The sequence below is a fragment of the Mandrillus leucophaeus genome, unplaced genomic scaffold (assembly GCF_000951045.1).
Source record: "Mandrillus leucophaeus isolate KB7577 unplaced genomic scaffold, Mleu.le_1.0 Scaffold123, whole genome shotgun sequence".
NCBI classification, from domain to species: domain Eukaryota; kingdom Metazoa; phylum Chordata; class Mammalia; order Primates; family Cercopithecidae; genus Mandrillus; species Mandrillus leucophaeus.
The window spans coordinates 5,388,355-5,399,858 of NW_012100654.1; the positions used below are offsets into that span (position 1 = coordinate 5,388,355).

Genomic DNA, 11,504 nt, shown 5'->3' on the forward strand with positions numbered 1-11,504 from the left:
CCTTGCACATAGTAGGAGTTCAATAAATATTAAGTGACTGAATATGATATATTCTTGGAACCAACATATATTTTAAAAAGGGGTTATATTCTTGGATCAGGACACAGTCCGGCATCAAGTTACTGAATCTTTTATTTTAAATTTGTTGTGATACCTGTGCATCAATTAGTAATGGCACTTTTTTTTTATTTTGTTCTATTAGTGGTGATTTACTCAGAATAGGAAGAAAAGCCCTGTATTCAATTTTAGATGAAGTTATTTTCAAGCTTTTTTCAACTCCTAGTCCAGTCATAAGAAGTACTGCTACAAAACTCCTACTGTTGATGGCTGAATCCCATCAGGAAATTTTGATTTTACTGAGACAAAGTACCTGCTACAAAGGTAGTGCATTCATTCTTTCTTTACTTGGGATTCTCAAAAAGAAACTTTTTATTGATGGTTTATGAAAAACAAAATTCTTATATTTTAAAGAGTTGATAACTATGTAGATAAAACTCTACATAAAAATTGGCATCAATTTTTATACCAATTCAGGGGAAAAAAAAGTCTTTATATAATCAAGCTATCTTCATGTCACTACAGATAGCAAGTGGAAGATACCTTTCTGATCAGGTTGCAATGAATATTTACTCCCTCTCTGACAAAAAGCTTATGTGTTGGATATACCATATAGTATAGTAAAATAATGACCAAAAAGATCAGTGACCTTAGCAAGACCAGCTTTAGTGGAGAAAATGGAGCTGTGCTTGAGAGCCCAGTAGCCCTTAAGGTATTTTGAACTATCCATAATTACTCAACACTGTCTTTCCTCAAAAACAAACAAAAAAAAATTGCCTTACCTCCAAATTCAAATACATATGTGAATTAAAAGTCAGACATTTTGAGGATGAAAGGAGTAAGTGTATTAACATTCTTATATAATAGCTTTCATTTAATTGAGCATTCACTGTGTGTCAGGCACATTCTATATACTTTACATGCGTTAAAATATTTAATCTTCACAACAATCCTATGGGATAGATATTCTCATCCTTATTTTATAGATATAGAAACAGAGACATGGTAATTTGTCCAAGATCACAAAGGTAGTATATATATTTTTTAATTGCCAAGCAAAGTTATATGTTATCTTTGTTTTATTTCTTTGATGACCAGAGCCATATATGTATTATAACCTATTTTTCTTATTCAACATGGTCAGAAAATGGGATTCTAGTCCATTAAATATACTTATTAATATAGGGTGATACTGTATGGGAATTTTTAAAGGTTAGAATATAATATGATGTATTTAATACCTAAACTACTAGAAAAGTCTTTATTATTCTTGATGATTTTGAAGACATTGTAATAATGTACCTTGCATTAGTCATTACTGGGGGTATTGTAGGAATAGAGAGGAAAAGTACCAGTAATAGAGTTCTTTAGTTGATACTGTGCCAGATAGACATTTTCCAATTCTGTAATTCAATTCCTAAAGAAATGTGAATGTCCAACAGAGTCGTTATAAAGGAATTTTACCTGAATCCTTCTCCCTTTCTTTGACTTATATCTCAATAGCAGAACTAATTCAGGTTCCTGAAGATATTTTACAATTATTAATACTGCTGAGAACTTGGGTCTTGAAGAGAGTATAAGGCATTAAAAGATCCATACAGTGGTTTCCCCAATTATACACTACAAGGCAATTTTACCTTATGTATTTATTTTGAATACACACATTATAATACACCATTTCAAGTACCTGGAAATGGTACTTACTTTGTACCTTTTACTACTGCTATGTATTATTTTGGCATGAAAATGTACTATCCTAGTGTTGTAGCACTTCACCTATAATGTTTTCCCAGGAACCTATTGATTTGCCCCAAATTATATATGTTATCATATGTTTATATTTAATAATCTTTTTCAACTAATAATGACTAATAATAATTCTGCATGAGTGCTTCCACAGGACAAGCTTTTACTGAATATGTGTCTGTAGTAATTTACCTTTAAAATGTTTCCACTTAAAGTATTTATGTTCAAATAAAAAAAATTTATCTCTACTTTTTGATTTACCACAGTGATTCCATCCTCCTCCTTTTTTTTTTTTTATTAAAGAAATTGTCTAGACTGATTTTCTTTTTATCAGATCCCACAATTGAGCACGGAAGAATTCTCAGGAGGGAGGAATGTCTTAAAGATTTCAACCTGGAAGTCTCTGAGAAAAGGAAAAAGAAAAATCATGTGATTAATCTTGTTTTCATTTGTTTTTAAGCCAGACTTTTTGGCTTCAAATTAATACTGATTAGATAACAAAATCATATTTTATTGTTATAATAATAGTTGTACGTTTTGCTATTCTATTTCAGGACTCAGAAGTCTACTAAGTAAACAGGAAACTGGGACCGAATTCAGTCAAGAACTTAGACAGCTCGTTGGCCTTTTAAGCCCAACGGTCTGTCAGGAAGTAGAAGAGCAGGTATTAAGTTACAGAAAAAAAAAAAAAATTGCATGATATTCGCTGACTGTATTAAACCTTAGTTTTCCTTAAATGTTCCTCACTTTCTTTCTCTTAAGACTTCAAGCAAAATACTCCCAAAATAGAAATATCTTTAAAATTTTTACTCAGGAGGTTGAGGCAGGAGGATCGCTTGAGTCCAGGAATTGGAGACTGCCCTATGATCACACCCATGAATAGCCACTGCACCCCAGCCTGGTCAACATAGCAAAACCCCATCTTTAAAATATAATGTTACAAAATTGTATCTCTCCGCCTTCAACCTGCTGAAAAACATAATTTCAATCTCCCATTTTCATCTGTTTATAGATACTGCCACATCAGTTTCACTCAACATTTTTCATGAAAGCCCCATCTCTAATGTTTATCTTATTTTATCTATAAGCTATTTAAAATTTTAAAATTGTTTTTCCAAAAAAATCTCTAATGGTAGCAAACTGTACTTATGGTCACCTATGGCTACCCTTCTTGTTCTTTGAGATACAACAATAACACCTTTTCCTTTGTGTAAGAAATGGTCTTAATAAAAATTATTTAGAAATTTGAGGCAGCAGGTTATTGATTATTTCATCATACTTCCTCTAGTATACTCAAAATGATGGCTCTAAATAGCCCATTCCAACAGGAAGAGGCATATAGCTTTCTGATTTCCAGATAAAGACTTAAATATGGAAAACGTCTAAAATGACTAAAGATATTTTTTAATTTAAAAGGAAAAGGGGACATTGTGTATCTAAAATCCAAAACCAAAAAGGCAATAAATTTAAAAATACAAGCAGAAACCATGAAAAGAAGTCCAGTAAGGCAGGAGAATGGGTTGGGGGAGGCTGGAAGGAAGAATGCAGAAGAAGGGAATTTCTTTTTTCTGTATATATGAACCATCATGAGTTTAGATTAATCTCAAAACTATGCATGTGCTCAAATTCATATGATTAGGTAACAAAATCATAGAAATCACATTTTGTTATTAATAGCTGTACCCTTTTTCATTCCATGTGAGGACTCAGAAGTCTACTAAGTAAACAGGAGACTGTGACAGAATTCAGTCAAGAACTCAGACAGCTCACTGACCTTTTAAGCCCAATGGTCCATCAGGAGAATAGCATACCAAAAGCTCACAGAACTAGACAGAGATTCAAGCAACCATCCACAATGGTCAACAGAGCTTATAGTTTGAACCTAACTAGGTTGACTGCTTATTAAATAAAAACATTAACATGGTAGCTCAAAAAAGATTATGAAAGGTCAGGTGGACTATAAAATCTTTGAAAAGGAAATGGAAGTGAGATTATCCAGGGAGAATTTGGAGCTAACTAGACTATATCTTGAGTATGTTCTAGAAATTGCCTTATCGAGCCTAACATACCTCCTTTGGGAGGTAAGGTTTAATATCCCTACACATCTTGTTAGAGCTAGAGATTAATACTTGCCCTGGCCTGATACTTTAAGAGGTATTTTTTTTTAAGACCTTCCTAGAGATATCTCTAAGTTGTTTTTGGCATTTAATTTCAGAAACTACATCAAGCAGCATGCTTAATTCAAGCCTATTGGAAGGGTTTTCAGACAAGGAAGAGATTAAAGAAGCTTCCATCTGCTGTGATTGCTTTGCAGAGGAGTTTCAGGTAAAAAATTTTGGTAAGGGGATTGATGATCAGAGAATCTTACTGGAGTACAGTTGAATTGAAATTTAGGTGATTTTTAAAAAATTTCCTAGTATGTTTATTGTTATCTTTTCGTTCTTTTTCTGTACATTTCTGGGTACCAACACTCCAGTAACCAGATGCACTTTCAAAGCAAAGGACATAAGACAGGAATCTGATGTGTTAAATATACAATCCTATCCACTTAAGATATTTGGGGAGGGGACAAGCCTACAAAGGAAGCCAACGATAGTTATATTATTAAACCCTCAAAACCAACAGTTATCATGATTGTGTGTATATAATTACAACAATAACATGTATGCATATAAGAGTTTAAGTCTGTTAACCTGATTTTCCTGAATAAATATGGCCTGGATGGATATCTTCATTGAATTATGATTTGGTTTGGCATTTATTTCAAGTAGACTGAAAAGGAAATACTGAAGACATAGCCCACTTTCTGAAATGACTAACCAATCCAGATTCTCCGAGGTCACAGAACAAGAAAAAGTAACTTAGCTGCTAGGTAATTTATGATAAAGAAGAACTGTTTCAGAGGTGACTTTTTCATGCAGCCTAACTTACAGCCAAGCTTTAGTTCATTAAAATGAAACTGGCATTTTACAGAAGTTAGTTTTTTAAAGAAAACTGAAACTATTCTTTTAATAACTGCAGATACATTTCTCAGTTATAAAAACATTTAAAAATAGCTCTGGGGTTCAAAATACTATGTAGTCACAGAGTTGAAGACATTGAAATCACTCTAGCGAACTGTGTCTCTTAGTGGGTATCCTATTAATTGATGAACGTTTTCTTCAGGGAAGAATTCAAGATGGATTTAAAATATTATTGGGTGTGAATATTATTGGTAGCAAAGAAAAGAATTAATTTTTAAATACATATCAAGTGCCTAGTATATGCCAGGGGATCCATCCCCTGGCAGTTTAACAGATTCAAGTTTGTATCTCATTTCAGCAACTTACTGGTTGAGTGAACTTGGACAATGCCCCACCTCTCTCAGCCTCAAACTTCCAATCTATAAAACGAGAATAATAGTTTATACACTTGTATGATCAAGATAATGTAAAATTTGAGATAATACAAAGTTTTTAGCATATTTTCTGGCACTTAGAAAATGATAGGAGGAAAAATGCATATGGCACATTTTCTGTCCTTGAAAATTTACAAATCTAGCTAGACAAATAGATGCGTTAAATAGATAATACTGAGAGGCAAGTGTTATCGATCTATTATTACTCAAAGTTTATTGCCTATCTTACAAACTTTTTTTTTTTTTAAAAAAGCATTTCTGTGGTTAGATAAATCTGGGAAATATTGAGTACTTTTTGAGTCACAGTATATATTTTTCTACCCAAAGAATCTGAGGTGCTCTTGGTATTGCCTTTGGTGGTGAATTCAGATAGAGTAGGTATTACTTATGGGTTCTACCTGCTGTCATCCTTAGTTATCGGGCATCTTAAATTTAAAGGCACTCTTATACATGGATTCAGAGCATTAATGTTTAGTCCCACAATAGTTGCCAAATTTGCTCATATACTCTCTCTTTCAATATTAAAATCTCTATTTAAAAGTAGCCCAGGATTACAGATTTTTTCCCACTTCTAAGTGGAAAAATTCTATGGAATCTAATATTCCATTATTTTAAAATAGAAATTCCATTGCTTTCTTTATGTGACCAGAAGAGTTATAAATATTTCCATTAAAAAAGATAAACGGTGAAGCAAAAATTATTTAAGTCTCACATTTTGTGTTTGTTACCTTTCCAGTATTTTTGCATTTGAGGTTCCAGAATATACTGAAATGCAGTTCTAACCTGTTGGATTCTATTTAATTTTTTAATTTTCAGTTTGCTCCAGTTCAGCACCTTCCCTCTTCTATTAGTTGTTACAGTTCATGCAAAGTCTCTTACTTCCTTTGTAGCTTGGTTTTTTTTCAAAGGTTATTTCTGTCTTTTTGTGCTCAGGTCTTATCTCAGTAATTTCCCCCTCCCATGGTTTTGGGAGAGGGACTGCCCACCAGTCACACTTATGGGTTCAGATTGATTAGTGTTCTTTAGATTCAGCAAGAGGCATTCTTTTATAGTCACACCCTTGCTAACGCACTTTCATAGTGGTTTCTTTTTTATTTAGTCATTTCTCATATTCAGAAACTTTATTGTCTCTTAAGTACTCTTCTTCAGCAAAGTTTTCTGAAGCAGCTAACAGCTGCTCTAGTTCTCTTAGAGAAACCTTACACTTTACCTACCTCTATCATAGTGCTGATTTTTAAGTGTTTTAATTACTTTTGTTGATTTCACCTTGAAACTGAGCTTCTTAAATGCAGAATAGTATCTTTTTTCTCTCCCTCCGAGGCACAGTGTCTTGGCAGCAGAAAGTTTGGTCAACTCCCACTTTAATGATAAAAATTCAGACTGATTAAATGTAAATCATGGAATTTACTTGTTTTCAGAATATGACATCTGATCAGTCATTTTATTTTCAGAAGTGTAATACAGAGGCCAGGTGGTCCAGTGCCTACTAATTCTTACAAAGAAACCAGTTGGAAGAATAATTGTTTGATTTTTGAGTGATTATAGAAACTCTGAACTAAATAACTAGATGTTATTTAATAATAAATGGGGGAATTACATTCGAAATCACATCAGTTCCTAATGTTTTCAAACATGAAAGTAAAACATGAATCCAGTAAGCACATCTGTTTACAATTTAGTCCCTATTTAAATCACCAAACCTCACTTTTGTCCTGTCTTTCTGGTTTGTACTTTACTTCCACCTTCGTGCTCCATAGTCTTTTTATTTTTGCCATATTTCATAGCCTACATACCTAAATTGTTTCCCAAACCCGGTTTTCTGACAGATTAAATATTCTAACAGATGTAATTTTAATGATTACTATGTTTTTCATACTAATAGTATGAAATGATATTTAAAATATTGATGATGCAGTATTAAACACTATAATCTATAGTCAATTAGAAGTTAGAAACAGAGGTAGTTTTTTGTTGTTGTTTTGAGGTGGAGTCACACTCTGTCACTCAGACTGGAGTGCAGTGGCACGATCTCGGCTCACTGCAACCTCCACTTCCCGGGTTCAGGCTCCTGCCTCACCTCCCAAGTAGCTGAGACTATAAGTACACACCACCACAGCTGGCTAATTTTTGTATTTTTAGTAGAAATGGGGTTTCACCATATTGGCCAGGCTGGTCTCGAACTCTTGACCTCAGGTGATCCACCCACCTTGGCCTCCCAAAGTGCTGGGATTACAGGTGTTAGCCAGTGCACCAAGCCGCAGAGTTAGTTTTTTAAAAACCAGTTTAAAAGGAGGCTGTGTTTAGTGCCTGCTCTCTTTTACCCTCTATGAATGGGTAAAAGATAAAACATTATTATCTGCATGCTGTATAACCCAGAAGTTTTGAGGCGAAGGAGTTCTGTAGAACAGGCAAGATGCCATCAGCTATTCTTTGGGAAGGGAGAGGCCCTTACCTGCTTCATTTCCAGCTTTCACAAAGAGCAAGAGACACTTAGAACTATTCAACTAGCCCTAGATCTTCTCTAGAACCTTTTGACACACATACACTTTTGAGGTCTTCTCTGTCTTCCATAAGAGAGATAAGAAAGAAGTTTCAAAACAAATTCTCTACTGTGTCCTAAGTAGAAATCTAGAGAAAATTTAAGTTGTAATTGATGGAAGAATTTATGAGAAACAACCACAGGCACACAACATTTTATCAAAACAATTTAATCAAAATAAACTATTTTGAGTTGAAAATTCAGTTGAAAAATCATAATAATCCTCTCTAATTATACTATAATGATGTCTGGCTATTAAGAGTACAAAGCTATAGCCAAGGTACCACATTTGTTTACAGTTTAATTCTAAGAATACAGTTTAAAAAAAACATTTAAGAGAAAATGTTCTTGGGAGAGACACATGTCAAATTAAGTCTATAGAGGTAAACTAGTTTATTCTGTCTCTCTTCTTATCCTTGTTTTCTTTTTCTGTGGGTATCTGAAAGCATTTTGAGTATATTTACTGTAAACTGACACTTGTAGTCTCCTTACATAGTGATATTGGAAGCAACAAAAACTAGATGGGAATGGCTAAGGAGAAATTTTGGTGAATAAAAGGAGGTAATACAGAAATGATAATTATATAAAATGTGGCCACATGAAGGTTTTCATAACCAGTTTTAAAAGTAATGTTCAGTTATCAATAATTGAGAAATAGGCATAAGAAGAAAATAAAAATCAACTGTAATCACATCATGCAGTAAAAATCACTTGAAATTTTAATGTTTTTTATTTAATTTTCTGTGTAAGTAAATGTAAATTTTTTGACACAATTTTGATCTCATCCTTCTGTATCCTGATTTTACTTTTACCTGACATTAGATCATTGATATATTCTCATGTCACTAAATATTCTTCGAACATTTTATTTTTTCATAGTTCATATAATCCCATCCCATCAGGTGAATGAACCAGTATCTATTTATCCAACTCCCTGTTGTGAGACAAAGTTTGTTTTCAACTTGTTACTGTTATAATACTGTGGAGAACATTTTTGAACAGAAGTTTTTACATATATATCTGATTATTTCCTCAAGGATATTATTTGTAATAGAACTAATTGGTCATCACTTTTAAGGCTTTTTATTTATATATTTCAAATATTTTTGCAGACTTTTAATGCATATATTCAAATATTTCTCCAGAAAGGTTGCACAACAGCCGCAGATGACAGGCTATTTTATCATACCTTATTAACACTAGAAATTACCTTAAAATTTTTTCTGTTTACATTTATTTGATTACCAGGGAGGTTATGCATTTTTCATATGATTTATGAAAATTATGTATAACACACTGTTTCCATCACAGATCTAAACGAACAAAGATGTTGCTGGAGATAAATAGGCAGAAGGAAGAAGAGGACCTCAAATTACGATTGCAGCTTCAAAGACAGAGAGCCATGAGACTTTCTCGAGAATTGCGACTGAGTATGCTCGAAATAGTTCATCCAGGTAAGTGGCAGTATCAACTTTATAAACATAAGAATATTTAGGTTATCTTTTAACAAACCAAGTTTTCTAGCTACATGATGATTTTTTAAAAATTTGGACTTTTGCCCTTTTTCTCTGTTTTTTAGATAAACTTTATTAAATCTTCTGAGTTCAAAAACGGTTACTATTTTTTTTGATTCAGACCTATTCGTTGATGATGAACAATCTGCCCACCAGTTTTTTTTTTTCTTATCCTTCAGATAGTTTAGTGAAACATAAAAATTTATGCATAAAGATAGCTGTTAGAGACACAAAGATACTTCTTGAACTGAAATAAGGAGTTGGAATATTATCACATTCTGCCATCAGAACTTAACTCATTCCTTAGTACAAATGTTGTGACATCTTCTTTCTACCTTTGACAGACTAAGCTGAAATTAATAATAAGGTGTGGTCTGAGAGGTCTTAGTGGTTTCAATATTATCTTCAAGTTCTTTTACCTGTCGTCTTGTTATTCAATCCAGGGTTCTTCACTAGCCTTTTATTTCACTTCATCTCCATTAAATATAGATGTTTTCTAGGATTCCATCCTCACCTTATTCCTGTCATTTTGCTCTTCCTGGGGTATCCATCCATAACTACAGCTCAACTCTCAACTGAGTGCTGAGCAGTCTCAAATCTGGTCTCTGTCTTCACCTACTCTCCTAAGCTCTTAGAGGAGAATTGCCCAATAGAAATTTTTACAAAAATGAAAGGTTGTATATCTGTACCATCCAGTAGGGTAGCCAGTGGCTAGAGATGGCTACTGAGTATTTGAAATGTGGCTAGTGTACTGAAGTACCTGAATTTTAATTTTACTTTATTTTAACCCAAGTAGCCACTTGTGGATAATGTCTACTCTATTGAATAACACACCTCTGTACCCAACTGCCTATTGGATCCAGCTTTACCTGGATATCCACAGGCAACCCAAACATCAAAGTCATTTTCTTACCCCTCAGATTTCCTTTTCCTTTATTCCCCATCTCAGGTAATGGCACTAGTAACTTACTCAGTTTCCCATTTGAGACATCCTAGAGTCCTTTCCCTCTTTTACCTCTATATCCAATTGATCATTAAATTATATCAGTTTCTTATACTCCCCCAAATACACTCCCCTTTTTATTAACAATTCTACTACCTTATTCTGTCATGTATGTACTGTGAACCCTGGGTTGTATGCTGAGCAACTCCAAGAAAGCAAAAAGAAAGTCATCTATATAACTGACTGAGTGACTTAAGAGAAATTTGGAAGCATGTAGAGAGAACACATACATACATTTTGCCCTTTCCCTCTGATGGTACTGAATGACTTCTTAATCGTGTGCTTAGGATTCTTGGTTTTTTGGGGTTTTTTAAATGTTTTTAATGTTGGATTTTCAGCGATTTTCTTATTACTCTACCACAAAAATATTATATGAGTTCTTTCTCTAAAGAAGCTGCATAATCTGGGAAAGCTTTGTTTCTAAAATCTTAGAACCATGGTAAAATAATAGAATTGGGAAAATTAGTGAACAGTATTAGTGAACAAAAATAAAAAGAAAGCAAGATTATTATTATCATTGTCCTGATTCCAGAACTTAAGAAAGCATGGCAGTGAGTATGTTGTAATAGTGTCTATCATCTTTTTAGGTCAGGTGGAGAAACACTATCGGGAAATGGAAGAAAAATCAGCATTGATTATCCAGAAACATTGGAGAGGGTACAGGGAAAGGAAAAATTTTCACCAACAGAGGCAGTCTCTCACAGAGTATAAAGCAGCTGTCACACTTCAAAGAGCAGTGAGTCTAATGTAGTGAAAAGAGCTCTGAATCAAGAGGCAAAAACATGAGTTCAAACCTGACTTTGCTAATTACCTGTTGTAAAGCCTTAATCAAGACACTTAGTTTTCTTGAGCCTTAGTTTTTTCTTTTGTAAAAGAAAACCTCCTTACCTCTGGCCAAGCTGGTTTAGACACTCAGTCCTTAGTACTACCTTAGAACCTTGTACATCATTTACTATACTACAATGTTGTTTTGTTAATTATTTCCCTTCTTACTTGGGCTGTGAGTTCTTCAGGAATAAGGAGCTAAGTCTTATTGTTGTCAGCTCATCACATGTGCTTGATGTGTGAATAGATGTTTACCCTTACCCTTTTCACTCAGTTGTTATGTGGATCAGTTACCCTAATTCATGGGAATGTATTTTGTAAATTACAAAGTTCTCTGCAAGTGCAGCATGTGATATTTGATTTTTTTGATGCACAGATATTAGGTATATTTAGATCATTATAACATTTTAATTGTAGAATTTT

The 11,504-nt window shown here is 33.5% G+C and overlaps 1 protein-coding gene across 2 annotated transcripts in view; it reads left to right on the forward strand.

The window, feature by feature from the left end:
• The window catches only part of IQCB1 (IQ motif containing B1), a 73,056-nt gene that overhangs the window by 39,712 nt on the left and 21,840 nt on the right, over positions 1–11,504 (forward strand). The window contains exons 8-12 of one of the 2 annotated variants that reach the window (XM_011971594.1): positions 203–381; positions 2,358–2,467; positions 4,019–4,128; positions 9,051–9,193; positions 10,844–10,992. In XM_011971594.1, coding sequence (XP_011826984.1) covers positions 203–381; positions 2,358–2,467; positions 4,019–4,128; positions 9,051–9,193; positions 10,844–10,992 — 691 coding nt within the window. The remainder of the gene's footprint in view (positions 1–202; positions 382–2,357; positions 2,468–4,018; positions 4,129–9,050; positions 9,194–10,843; positions 10,993–11,504) is intronic. The other variant, XM_011971595.1, reaches the window with a different exon arrangement.